This window comes from Lutjanus erythropterus, chromosome 10 (assembly GCF_056507025.1).
Source record: "Lutjanus erythropterus isolate fLutEry1 chromosome 10, fLutEry1.hap2, whole genome shotgun sequence".
NCBI lineage: Eukaryota > Metazoa > Chordata > Actinopteri > Lutjaniformes > Lutjanidae > Lutjanus > Lutjanus erythropterus.
In genome coordinates this window covers 38,220,425-38,234,996 of record NC_139326.1, presented here as the reverse complement: position 1 = coordinate 38,234,996, position 14,572 = coordinate 38,220,425, and the positions used below count along the sequence as shown (strand labels likewise).

Sequence of the window (14,572 nt, the reverse complement as noted above, 5' to 3'; positions counted from 1 at the left end):
GTGTGAACATGCTGGTTAAATTCTGACTAAAACATGTCTGAGATCTCTGATTCTTCGTTTGTTTCCTTTAGCTGCTAAATGCTCCACTATGTTCACCAACTAGTTGCTTACTTTGTCTGCTATTTGGTGGAAACTGTGGGCCTGAAAACCAAACCAGTGATGGAGAAGTTCAGAAATTGTCAGAGTGTGTAAAACGAAACAAGATGCTGGGTCCAAATATACAGATGGGGCAAGGCAGAGACAGATCAAAATGTGTTTTGATAAAGAAATAATACCCAAAAAGTTTACTTGTAATCCCTGCAGGTCAAATTAGAGTTCAACAAACAAATTCAACAGGGCAAATGAGGAACAAAAGTCCAACAAATGCAACAAAGGCCTGAAACACATGGGGTGACACCAAAGGGTGACTAACTGACGCAGAACTAGAGAACCACAAGGAACTCATCAGAAACAAACAGTAATCAAAAAGGGTGGGAAAAGGAAGTAAGGTCAAGACACATGAAACTGCAAAATAAAACTGGAAATAACTAACAAAAAACAAAAGCATGATAGAAACTCTGTAGAGCTGAGGGGAAGAAAGAGTTGGTGATAATTCTCTGTAAGTTTGTCATTTATGAGCAACAGCTTTTAAATTACACAGTCATTTGTCATTTGCATTTAAAATACCCCATTTTATAGAAACTAATAAAAATGGGAGGAAAATTTAGATATAACTGACACAACAAATCTGTGGAAACACAAACACAAGACAGGTTTTTGAAATAATAATGAGTACACATTTATCACAATTTGTAATTCTCTCTGATTGTCTCTCCCTCTCCTCTAGATATGATAGAAAGAGCCATCATCAACACGTTTGTGGGCCATGATGTGGTGGAACCTGGTAACTACGTTCAGATGTTCCCCTACCCATGTTACACCAGAGACGAGTAAGAAATCTGCTTTATCATGTTCTCTGTTCTTCATTATGTTGAGCATGGCAGTGAGAAGTAGGCAGAGATGGTGAAAAATTATATTCTATATGCATTTTTTGTATTTCAATATGTCTATATACACTGTGTTCTTCATATGCGATAGATGTATTTTGTAAGTGTTGCTATTTGTACATATTTGTAGAAATTCTGAAGATTTCCTGCAGATGAAATGCAGTGTGATCTAAAAATCTGTGTATTTATTCTTTACCTGATACCCTGTGTTGTTGTTGTGTTTTTTTCAGTTTTCTGTTTGTGATTGAGCATATGATGCCTCTGTGCATGGTGATCTCCTGGGTTTACTCAGTAGCCATGATGATTCAGCACATTGTGGCTGAGAAGGAGCACCGGCTCAAAGAGGTTAGACTGTGTGATATAAGTGTAGTGATATTCTATATTTTTGTTATTGCCAACAAATCCCATGTGCAGAGTCAAACCAACACTGAATGTATCTACAAACAGAAGCCTGATATATCCTCTGCCTCTGTGCCACTGTTGTCTCATAACTATTAAAAGCACATCAGTGAGCATCACTGTTGTACTGGCTGACGTGTGGACTCAATCCCACACATACCGTCCTGCTGCCCCACATGCTCACTAGCACACCAAATGTGGATTAATCTGAAATAATCCCCAACAAATGCACTGTTTGCTCCTGTTTAAGTAACATTTACTAAAAACTACAGTAACCAGCTGTTTATAGAAATGACTGAGCCTTTTTTGCAACATGGAACTGTATTTTTCAGCTGTTTTTAAAGATTTACAGCTTAAGTTTGACCCATAGACGGCAAATAGAGATGTGTCTCCACTCCCTCACACTGTACAAAAACGAAGCCAAAATATCCCAGATATGAGCGCTGCCATCTTGCTGTGGTGACGTCATTTGGAGCCAGAGGCTGCACAGTTGTGATCTGGGTTGGATTGGTGCCACCAGGTCCCACTCAAACATCCAGCTGACTCAGTTGTGAGCAGAGCTCAGCTGTTAATCTTGACATGAAAGCTTTTTTTTAAAAGCATCAAATAACTGATTAAAACCAAATTTATCAGAAAAACAAACACTTGAACACACAACGCCAATTCCAAAACAGTTGGGATGATGTGTAAAATGTTAATAAAGACATAATGGAATATTTGCAAATACTTTCAACCTATATTCAGTTGAATACAGTATAAAAACATTATGCATGTGTTCCAACAGTGTAGCTTCTTAGTAAAAGAGTTCAGGTACTAGACTGACCTGCCTGAAGCCCAGACCTGTCTCCCATTGAAAATGTGTGGTGCATTATGAAGCACAAAATACTACAACAGAGAGCCCGGACTGTTGAGCACCTGAAGTCAAGGTAAAGGCAAGGAAACTGTGCAGCAGGTGAAAGACACATTATGCTTACTTCCCTTCAAAATCAGAAGATGTCCAGCAGTGCCATCAGTTCAGAACTAGCAGAAACCAGTGGGACCCATCTGCTGTCTGCAGAAGTCTGGCTAGAAGTGGTCTTCACAGAACAATTGCGGCCAAAAAGCCATACCTCCGACATGGAAACAAGGCCAAGTGACTGAACTATGCATGAAAACAGAGGAACTGGGGTGCAGAAAAATGGCAGCAGGTGCTCTGGACTGATAAGTCAAAATCTGAAATATTTGTCTGTAGCAGAAGGCAGTTTGTTCACTAAAGGGCTGAAGAGTGGTACAGTAATGAGTGTCAGGCAACAGTGAAGCATGGTGGAGGGTCCTTGCAAGTTTGGGGCTGCAGTTCTGCAAATGGAGCTGTGGATTTGGTCAGGATTAATGGTGTCCTCAGTGCTGAGAAATACAGGCAGATACTTATCCATCAGGGAGGCATCTGATTGGCCCCAAATTTATTCTGCAGTAGGACAACAACCTCAAACATACAGCCACTGTCATTAGGAACTATCTTCAGAATAAAGAAGAACAAGGAGTCCTGGAAGTGATGGTTTGATCCCCACAGAGCCCTGACCTCAACATCATGGAGTCTGTCTGGGATTACATGAAGAGACAGAAGGATGTGAGGCAGCCCACATCCACAGAAGATCTGTGGTTAGTTCTCCAACATGTTTGGAACAACATACCTGCTGAGTTCCTTCAAAAACTGTGTGCAGGTGTACCTGGAAGAACTGATGCTGTTTTGAAGAAAAAGGGTGGTCACACCAAATACTGATTTGATTTAGATTTCTTTTTCTGGTCGTTTACTTTGCATTTTGTAGATAAAAATTAACAATTACATTTTATATATTTGAAAGCATTCTTACTTTACAGCATTTCTTCATGTCTGCCTAAAACTTTTTCACAGTACTGTATGTCATTGGTTTGAACCAATGGTCTTGGATGTGACAAGATTTAGAAGTCAGAAAGTACTGAGAGACAGTCTAAAGCATTGTTGGTTTTGGTCTTTTCATGGGATTTGTTGAACAAAAAAATATATAGAATAGCACCAGCTTTGTCCTTTGAAGTTTGTTCTGTTTGTTTATTCTTCCCTGATATTAATACTTGGATGCTGCATAACTCTGCTCTGCAGAACCAGAGATGCTTAGCCTGAATTATGTGAAACTATGAAGCAAACTGTGAGAATGGTTTCATCATTTGTATTCTAAGCAAAAGATATTAATGATGCACTTTGCGATATGAAGCCACTTGATCCCACACACACCATTCTGCTGCCCCAAACACTTACTGGAGCACCAAATGATAATTAATCTGCAGCTGACAATTGTCCCATAAAAATGTCCTCCTGTTTGCATAACGCTTGCTAAAAACTGCAGTGTCCAGCTGTTTCAGGAAATTAATGAACCAAAAAATATACTATATATTTGTGAGGTGTTTTTAATGAATTGACTTATGTGTTAAATGGAAATTTAATAGTTTAATAGAATAACACCAACAGAATCCTTTAATATTTAGTAGTAGCATATGATATGTACAGGCAGAATTAAAAATATGATTAGTGCGGTTCAGAGATTCAGTATGTTACGCAACATGGAGGAATACTATTTCATTTTAGTGGTGTTCCAGCTTTGTTTTGGGTCGGGAAATTTTGAGAAAACAACAAAAGACAGTTGGCATGAAAATAGTTACATGTATCATCTATCAGCATACTAAATATATTAAATAATAACAGTACCTCCTCCTGTCTTCTACAATCTGTTTGCAAAAACATCTCAATCACAGCCACTGACAAAGTTCTCATGCCGCCTGCAGATAATAATAACCTTCCTGTTATGATGTTTCATAATTTAACCTGTCTTAGCTTAACTCTCCAGGCAGTCCCGGCTCTGTTAAGATATTAAGTTATAGATTTAAACAAAATACTTTTTTCACTAAATTTAGATGCCATCCACTTAAAGTTTATCAACTGAGACCATGCACATGGAGATATACATGTATATCCATCATGATTTAAAATATGGAGCTGCTGTTTGATATTTTCCAGTTCTAATGTACATGTAAACCTTATATTAAAGGTTCAGTTTACTGACAAGTATAGACAAGTATAGACAAAACAAATTCAGTAAAACAGACTACACAAACAAACCGTAGACCTCCTACAGATCTCTCAGGAGGCAGCCCGTCTTCTGTGGATCAGGTAAAGTCAGTGGTGGTGATGATATTCTTGCTGGACCACAGCAGAATCAGGGGGCCAGCACTATAAACAATGAAGTGTGAATAAAGGGCCGCCTCACAACAATTAGAACCATATTTTTTATAGTTATAGTCCTTGGTGTGGACGACCCCCGATTGTGGGGCCTTTTCCACCAAATAAGTTCTGGTTCTTGAACCGGTTCTGTTCAAATCCTTGGAACCTTGGTACTATCTACTTAACCAGCCCTCATTTCCACCAGTTTTGGTTTGAACCATTGTAATCAATCAATCAATAATCAAAAGAGGGTGCTGCACAACAGCCTGTAGAATATGACACACCCACTTTGGTTCCTAAGGAAAAACTGCTATTTTTTGGTTCGGGTTGGGAACCATCTTTTCAGGTTCCAAACTTGCTAATTTTTGGTGGAAATGCTCAGAACGCTTCAGTATGAGGTTCTTCAAGTGAAAGGTCCCATGTTGGTGGAAGAACGGCCCTGAGTGCTGTAGTCACACTGTGATTGGTCGGTCAAGTGTTGGACTTTCCCCACTGGCCTGTTCCTTCAAAAATGAATAGGCACAAACATCCCTGGGACAGGTCCTCAAGAGGTAACCCTCTATGCAAGAGATGCAATGATGTCACTTTTGGTGTGGGCACCCTCGCACTGAGGATACCGCATCGAACATAAACACAAACAAAGCCTAACTATGATACATGGACAGTCTGCCTCCTGTGTGGATCAGACCAGTTTTGAATGGATGTCTGGAAAAAGAGGGTACGAATTCTGACATGTAACTTATCGCTTCCTCAGGTGATGAAGATGATGGGCCTGAACAACGCCGTCCACTGGGTGGCCTGGTTCATCACCGGCTTCGTCCAGCTGTCCATCTCTGTCACCGCTCTGACGGCCATCTTGAAGTACGGCCGGGTGTTGCTCCACAGCGACCCCTTCATCATCTGGCTCTTCCTCACCATCTACGCTGTGGCCACCATCATGTTCTGGTGAGACCTCCAAGTTCCACTAAACCAGCCAGAAGTCCCTCGTTTCTCATGTCTGTAATACCAACAATTTACATGGCATGTGTCTTTCTTTTTGCCTGCCAGTCTTATGTGTTGAACAACAACCAATTTTATCATAATCTGTTAAAGTGTTTGTTTGAAGAACCCCTGACGTCACTGTGTCAGGCCATGTTTCGAGCAGGAATTATTAGTTTGAGTAAAATATTTTTTTTAATTTTTGTAAATAAAGAAGCTTGTGTAACCTCTTTGTTTTCCAGTTTTTTGGTATCAGTAATCTACTCTAAGGCCAAGCTGGCTTCAGCGTGCGGAGGAATCATCTACTTCCTCAGCTACGTGCCCTACATGTATGTGGCCATCAGGGAGGAGGTGGCCCATGACAAGATCACTGCCTTTGAGAAGTGCATCGCTGTAAGTTTTGCTTTCTTCCCCACCTTTTCATTGGAATGTAATTACATTTGGGGTCTGTTTGTAAGGTTTGCTCCTTGTTTTATCACTGTTAGGCATTACTTGATAAACCAGATGATACTCTGGTGAATAAATTCTTGCTCCACTTGTCTCCTCCAGTCTCTGATGTCCACCACAGCCTTCGGTCTCGGCTCCAAGTATTTTGCGCTGTATGAGGTAGCAGGCGTTGGCATCCAGTGGCGGACCATCAGCCAGTCACCGGTAGAGGGCGATGACTTTAACCTGGGTCTGTCCATGATGATGCTCATCATTGATGCTGGTGTGTATGGAGTGCTCACCTGGTACATAGAGGCCGTGCATCCAGGTATGAAACCACTGCCCTCTGAATCTACACCACCCTGTTCATACATATTTTTCAGATAGATTGGAGCAGTTAGCTACTTTCATTTCGTTTTCTTTTTCCAGTGTAGTATATCTATATTCTCTCTTTCATGTTGTATATTAGAGCAAATGTGCTTTCCCTCTCTTACAGGAATGTATGGGCTGCCCCGCCCCTGGTACTTCCCCTTGCAGAGGTCCTATTGGTCGGGCAGTGGGCGCGTAGAGACCTGGGATTGGCCGTGGTGTGGAGGCGGGACTGCCAGGCTCAGCGTGATGGAGGAGGATCAGGCTTGTGCAATGGACCAGCGCAGAACTGGTACAGTCAAATGATCATTTGGGCTGACAAGGATTTTCATATTCTGTAGATCCACTTAATCGAGACAAACTTAAACACATGGTGTCCATTATTGTTGCTCTTATACAGCAGTGTCTTAGCCACTGTAGTGATCTCTTATATGCAGATGACACAGTAATCTTCCTTTCCTCTTGACTTTAATTCCTTGTTTAACTTTTGTGTTTCCATTCTCGTGGTACACCTCTTGTCTATGTCAAAACCCATTAGGTTGACCAACCAGACATTTTGAGAAATACGTTTATTTTCTTTCTTTCTGAGAGTTACATAACATATTTGTTCAGTGAACATGAAGGTGCAACTAGCAGTGGTTTAGCTTAGCTTAGCAACTTAACTGGAAACAGTGGGAAAACCTTTGTTGAAGGTGAAAAGGCTTTAGTTTGTGGAGCTTACAGCATTGAAGAGTTTCATTAAAAAACACAAACAATGTCTTTGTTGCTCTGGATAATTCACACCACACTTTAACAGATTTTAAAGGGACTATTTCTTCAGTAAAAAGTAGTTCCAATGAAAACATTTCATAGTGAGGTCTGTGAGCATAAGAGCAACACTGTTTTTAAGCATGACAAACCAAAATCCATTCACCTCCATTGTTTTACACTGGAGGCAGAAATCTCACAGACAAACATCTCAAAACCTGGACAAATCTGTGCTCTTTGTCATGATACCCTTTAGACCAGTCTGGTTATTTTGAATAGCTTATGACTGTGTCAGCATAGTGTTTAGTCCAAATCAGAAATATGGTTTTTGGCAGCCCAGTGACTCTGAGTCTGTGAAGGTCATAGAATCATCTCTATTTCAACTCAGAAAGTAGGAAAGACCAGACCAAAATGATCAGGGGAAAAAGTACATTAAGAGCTGGGACTGAGAAAGGTGGAAGTTTCATAAATATCTGTTTTCATATTTCATCTTTCCATGTATTTCTCCCTTTCATATCGTGACCCCAGAGGAGATGCGGGGCATAGAGGAGGAGCCGAGCCACCTGCCGTTGGTAGTGTGTATAGACAAACTGACCAAAGTGTACAAGACCGGCTGCAAACTGGCCCTGAACAAACTGAGCCTCAACCTCCATGAAAACCAGGTGGTCTCCTTCCTGGGACACAACGGCGCTGGAAAGACCACAACCATGTGAGGGGGACGTGTGTGTGTGTGTGTGTGTGTGTGTGTGTGTGTGTGTGTGTGTGTGTGTGTGTGTGTGTGTGTGAGTGTGTGTGTGAGTGTGTGCATCTCTGTGATGATAAGAGTCAAGACTTAACATGTTGTGTGTTCAACTGAAATATTGGTATATAAAAAACAATGTTAATGTCATCAAGCTGTGATTGTCTTTGCTAGAATTGCCCAACACCGATAGTGCTTCTACTGACTGCCTACACTTTGTCATTTGTCATAGGTCCATCCTGACAGGCTTGTTCCCGCCCACCTCCGGCTCTGCCACCATATACGGTCACGACATCCGCACAGAGATGGAGCGTATTCGTCAGAACCTGGGCATGTGTCCTCAGCACAACGTCCTGTTTGACAAGCTGAGTGTGGAGGAGCATCTGTGGTTCTACTCCAGGCTCAAAGGCATGGCTGAAGAGGACATACGCAAGGAGATGGACAAGTCAGTATAAGTCTACTGCATTTTACTGGTGTAGTTTAGTTTATGGAAATCAATTCTTTGCCTGTGGCAGTCAGAGAGATTCAATGAAACATTATAAATAAAGACTGTCATAACAAATAGCTAAGTGTACAATGATAACAACAAAATGCAACCAGACACAACAATAATATACACCTAGTTTTTAAAAAGTATTGTGTTTTATAAGCTACATCCAATAAAAATACTAAAAAATACAATAATCAGGATATCTGCAGTTGAAACTTATGTGAGAGCAAAACTTTGCACATCTATTTGATTCAACATGGAGACCTGGTTTCACTTTAGAATTGGTTCCAAAATTATGATTCTATCGACATGATTAAGAAATTGCCTTTTTGATTCTGCTATCTATTCCTGCACGCTATATAAACTTGCATGTATGTGCGCACTTTTGGTCCACAAACACTTCTATGTTTTCCTTCTCTACAGCGTTTGACATGAAATTGACAAATATTGACAATAACCAAGATAAACCACAATTTTCTGAGCAAATATGTCACAAACACTAACAGGAAGTAACAACTGTACATTAAAAATATCAACAAAATGTAACATTTATAATTTGGAACATAAAATAGTAAACTTAAACTCTCAGCAATGCATCATGGGCATTAACAATGAGGGCTGTGTCTCAGCACGTGTGAACCTCACAGGTCTGACACCTACAGCGCCCCACAATGGTTGAAGGAAGCTATGAACATGAAACAAGCCTCCCAGATGGTGAAAACTCCCCAAATACAGTCCATCAACAGTTCTGACACAAAACTTTTCACAACTAAAGTTGTTTTTTGCCTCATGTAACCTTACGCATAATACCAATAACAATAATAATAATAATTTCTGCACTGAAATGCATCACTGACTGCTGACTATATGACTAGTAGAAATGTTTTATGTAATATATGCATTAATTAGTAGCAATCACAGTGTTCAGAAACTCTTAATAAAATATGTGTTGTTAACACTGAAAACATGTATAGGCCTTTTTTTCCACACAGAAAATCAAGAGGAGAGGCAATCAATAAAGAATCAGATCAATAAGCAGAATCAGTAATGCCATTGGTATCAATAAAATCTTATCAATTCCCATCCCTAGATTAGACAGGTGTGTAGAAGGACAACTGGACCAACTCCAGCACACTGTCACTTTATTTGTGATGTTTCTGTACTACACCGTCATCGGGAAAACGGGTTGTGACAATGAAAATCCATCTTAAATAGGGAGTGGTTGTTAGTCTGTGACCAATCACATTACCAGCATACAAGAAGAAGGCCTAAATAACAATTAAGAGTTTGACACACTACAATATCTAAAGCAGAGCTAGAAAAATAATGAAGCACTAACAAGAACCCACAAATGTATCCCAAAATGCTTATGTTAAATGTGTAAATGAATACTTAAAGGTCCAAATGGTTAAACCAAATTCTTCAAGAAATATAGATCCGACATTTCCAAATTTTGCAGGTTACATTCTTAAATGAATCTCGTAGTTGTTTTTCTTTACTGTAAATGACATCTGTGTTTGAGTCCTATTACAGTTTACATCAATGGCTGCCCCTCTGTATTTATTCAGTAAATTCTCAAATAGAGGCTGGGGCCTTCATTTACATCAAGTTCAACTGCAGGGGCCTTCATTTGAAACAGATTTCTTTTTTTCTGTTCCTCAGTTAATACACTCAAAACTTGACAAATGTTAATAGACTCAACACTTCCCCCAATAATAATAATCCTTCTTTATTGATCATAACTAAACTGCAATTGAACAAAGATCATAATTTGGATTAATCAGTGGTTGAATACTGTTAAATAGAAGAACAGATAGCAGCAAAGTGGTGAGTGTGTTACATTATACTGAATTTATTGTGCCAGCTATTACAGTGCAAGTAACAGTAGTTAGTGTAGTTAAGACACATGGATAACAAACTGGTTTGCCGTTTGTGTGTGTGTGTGTGTGTGTGTGTGTGTGTGTGTGTGTGTGTGTGTGTGTGTGTGTGTGTGTTCATCCAGGATGATTGTTGACCTGGAGTTATCCAACAAGCGTCACAGTTTGGTGCAGACTTTGTCTGGTGGGATGAAGAGGAAGCTGTCTGTGGCCATCGCCTTCGTTGGCGGATCGAGGGCCGTCATCCTGGATGAGCCCACAGCGGGCGTGGACCCCTACGCTCGCAGGGCCATCTGGGACCTGATCCTCAAGTACAAACAGGGTGAGTGGAGGGTCAGCAGCAGCAGTAAGTAGCAGAGGAGCTCTTTGCATTATCCCCCTTCAACTAAAAAAGTTTTCACTGCAGTCCAGGGTAGTTTTGAAGGGAAGAAAGTCATGGCGCTCTTTAAGTCTTTTCCTGTTACTGTCTGTACATGATTCAGCAAAGCTGCCTTCACCTCAGGTATCTGCTGGATTAAAGCAAGTCCCTCAGTAATACAGGATCTTTTGCACATCAAAGAATTCCTCAGCTTACTTTCTTCATTGCAGAGGATGATGCTGCCTGAGGTCAAACTTGCATAAGAAAAACTTGCACAGTATGTTTAAGACCGCAGGACGTGTCATGGATAGTTTTTAGGATGGTAATTGTAGTCCACATCAAGCTGTTCAGTGTCTGCTTTGATTCCTTGCACAAAGTGAGAAGTAGCAAAAGTTCCTTTGTTATTGCAGGAGATGCACTTCCAGTCCTAATACTGCAATCCATTGTACTCAGAAACTCAGAAAAAACACCTCCAACATGGAAAAGTGCAATGGAATTGTCATTCTTGTCAGAAACTCAGGTATCTAGCCCAAGTTTGTTGAGATAATCACACTTGTTGTTAGAGCAATATGGCAGTGAAGACACATCGAACAGCAAGCACAGTTACCTTTTCATCAGTTTTCACTATATGTAGATTTTTTTGTTGTGTAACAGACTATAGCAATTACGTTTGCCATTCCCACTTCAGTTCAGGTGATCTGTGTGTGATAGAAGTCTCTACGAGCATGTGGTCCTCGCCAAGTCCTCCTGTGTTCTAATCAGCTGCGGTCGAGATGCTTGTGAAGTTGAGTCACCTGCCATACACACATCAGCTTGCTGCGGGTGTTCATGTTTTCCTGAGCAGATGCACTGGGACGCATTTAGATTGGAAGTCAGTAATACTGACTCAGAACTATTGACTTTGGACTTGGAATGGATGGTAGCGTAATTGCTTTGCCTACCGACAGCTGGATGTGTGTGTAAGTGTGTGTTCTACCTCTGCCCCAGGTCGTACCATTCTGCTGTCCACCCACCATATGGATGAAGCAGACCTTCTTGGAGATCGCATCGCCATCATCTCACACGGGAAACTCAAGTGCTGCGGCTCGCCACTCTTTCTGAAGAGCACCTACGGAGACGGATACAAACTGACGCTAGTCAAAAAGCAGAGTGAAGGCCGAGGTGTGTGTATAAATGTCTGTGTGTGATTTCTCTGCATAAGTTCTAAATGGCTCTTATTTTCAGTTTGCCCACCTGTCAGACTGTCAGACTGTAATTCATCAGCAGCTTTAAAGATCCCCTTCAGTGAAAATCAGGTTTTAACCTTCATAACATTTCCATGTGGTGTTGCAGTGAGCAAGGGCAATCTCAAAAAAACAGATTCAGTCAGGCTGGGTGTATGACATCATAAACCTGATGAACCAATCCTGTTAATCGAGGGGTGGTGCTATACATATAATAGGCAGCGATACCCAGCCCACAGGAGAAGCTGGATGTAGCTAGTTACTGTGATTAGCTAGCAAAACAGAGGAAAGACCAGGTGCAGCTACGGAGGGATAGGGGTGAGTGTTTGGGGGTGTGGAGAGGGTGGAGACTATTTGCATATTCATGAATCCTTCAATATTAAATTAAGACAAGGTGAAGAGCAACATACAAACCATTTTACAAGGTATATGACCCTATTTTGCAAGAAAAAAAACAATCAGACACAACTCATTACTTCTTGCAGAGTAGTTTATATTGTTTAAAACATGACTGGAAGAGGACATTTTTTAACTTTTCAACTCAAGCAACTGAAGCATTAGCTTATTACACCTACTCTTTTTGCATGAATCATCAAGTACAAACTCCTTTAGATACATACACTTAAAATATATGTCTGTTATACTTACCCAAATGTCCCAAACAAAAATTCATATACACACTAGTGTTCATACCTGTTTACCTTTTTTTTTTTTTATCTATTTCTAATTTTCATTTCCTTTCAAAACTATTCCATAAATTAACTTCTTTAACTGTTACACGTTTGTTTTGCATTTGTTCTAATCTTTATTTATGGAAATATGGAAATTCCTCTTCATACTGACTCGCTCTGATTTGAAAACAACCTCTGTTTACAGTCTGGAAATAACATATTTTTTACTTTATACATTAATTGTCTTGAAATCCAGAAAATCTCTAAATTTGAGAGCCTGTGAGTTTTTAAAAAAAATCTTGGCTGGTTCAAGATAATCAGCTCTGTTCACAATTCTTATTGCTCTTTTCTGTAGCATGAACATTAGATTTGTCGTTGTTTTGCATGTCCTCAAATCTCCACACATTAGCTAATGTATGGAACTATTAATCAACTTGATTGAGAATGTCTTTTGTTTTGTGCAATGTAGCAATGGACGTTTGGATGTTTCATGATTTATATGTGGTATTTGGTATTGTGGTATTTTAGTTTGTGGTCTATAACAGCTCCCAAAAAATAATTTTCAAATTATTTCACACTCTCCTAATATTTGTAGTTCAGTATCCACTGTATTCACAAGCTGCTCTAAACTTTTACCAGAAAAAATACATTTGTATCATCAGCAAAGAAAACAAATGTTAGCAACTTGGACACGTTGCAGGTATCATTAATTATTATTATCAACATAGTTGCTAAGCTATAAGTGTGCTACCCCTTTAACACCATATCTTTTAAGTCTCCAAATTATTAATCTATGATCAGTAGTGTCACGTGCCTTTTGTTAAATCTTTAAATACTCCTGCAGTATATTCCTTATTTTCTATTGCTGTGGATATTTCTTCTATCAGTTCCATCACTGTTATTGTGGTGGATCGGTTAGATCTAAAATTGTTTTGATGGGCATTCAATAAGTTTTGTTTTTCTGTGAAATTTTCTACTCTTTTAACAAAAAGTTTTTGTAAAATCAAGAACCGAGAGAAACTGGTCTACAGTTTGAAAAAGAGTGCCAGTTTCCATTTTTTTGGTTGTTTATGTGATGAAGGTTGCCTGTTGGACTGTTTTCATTCAACACTGCAAAATGAGTGTATGTGTGTCAGTCATCTGGTAGCTGTCCAGACATGAAACCTGTATCTGGGTTTGTTACTAACACTGTGCAGCCCACCTCTCCTCCTCTTCTCTCTCTCAGGCTGATGAATTGCCTCCAGACTCTTCTCAATTCATCCGCTGTTGCCTGATTCTTTTTTTTACTGACAGCACTGTGTTTTCTTTGTCTTTTCCTTCCCCGTCTCACGCCTCTCTGTTTCGTCCTGTCTTCCCCTGCTCCAACATCCATCCATCACGTTGTGTATTTTCCTTCCATCCTTCAGGCCAGGGCAGCCAGCTGCAGCCTCCTTCGTCTCTGTCCCCGTCCTCCTCTCTGTCGCCTTGCTCAGAGGCTCGGGTCACCCAGTTTATTCGCCAGTTTGTGGCGTCCTGCCTGCTGGTGTCAGACTCCAACACTGAGCTGTCCTATGTTCTACCGTCCGAGGCCGTCAAGAAGGGCTGCTTCGAGAGGCTGTTCCAGGTAACAGACACACAAAAACCTCCTGTTTATGGTCGTCTGTTACTGCAGTGTTTCCTAATCCTGGTCCTCAGAGACCTCTGCCCTGCATGTTTTAGATGTTTCCCTGCTTCAAAACACCTGATTGACATGATCAATTCATCATCAAGCCTCTGCAGAAACCTGATAACAACCTGAACATTTGAATCAGGTGTGTTGGAGCAGGGAAACTCCTAAAACATGCAGGGTAGTGAGCCCTGAGGACCAGGGTTGGGAAACACTGTGTTACTGTATATACAGTGTAAAATGTAAGTATGGTATCTTTCAAACAGAGTTATTATAAAAGGCATCTTTACACTGACATGTTGAGTTTTTTCTGCATTCTTGAGTATTTTAACTCACCAACATTATTTCATACCAGTCAGATTTATGTCATGTCAATACGGTTGGTAATTTAAAGGGACAGTTCACTCCAAAATCAATCTGTCTTCTCCCCAA

The 14,572-nt window shown here is 40.3% G+C and overlaps 1 protein-coding gene across 3 annotated transcripts in view; it reads left to right on the top strand.

Annotated features, from left to right (window-relative positions):
- The window catches only part of abca2 (ATP-binding cassette, sub-family A (ABC1), member 2), a 121,351-nt gene that overhangs the window by 83,295 nt on the left and 23,484 nt on the right, over nt 1-14,572 (top strand). For all 3 annotated transcript variants that reach the window (XM_084729247.1, XM_084729246.1, XM_084729245.1), the window contains 11 exons: nt 827-929; nt 1,217-1,331; nt 5,372-5,562; nt 5,838-5,988; nt 6,145-6,349; nt 6,518-6,682; nt 7,666-7,846; nt 8,109-8,321; nt 10,369-10,565; nt 11,589-11,762; nt 13,902-14,098. In XM_084729247.1, the coding sequence (XP_084585373.1) occupies nt 827-929; nt 1,217-1,331; nt 5,372-5,562; nt 5,838-5,988; nt 6,145-6,349; nt 6,518-6,682; nt 7,666-7,846; nt 8,109-8,321; nt 10,369-10,565; nt 11,589-11,762; nt 13,902-14,098 (1,892 nt within the window). The remainder of the gene's footprint in view (nt 1-826; nt 930-1,216; nt 1,332-5,371; nt 5,563-5,837; nt 5,989-6,144; nt 6,350-6,517; nt 6,683-7,665; nt 7,847-8,108; nt 8,322-10,368; nt 10,566-11,588; nt 11,763-13,901; nt 14,099-14,572) is intronic.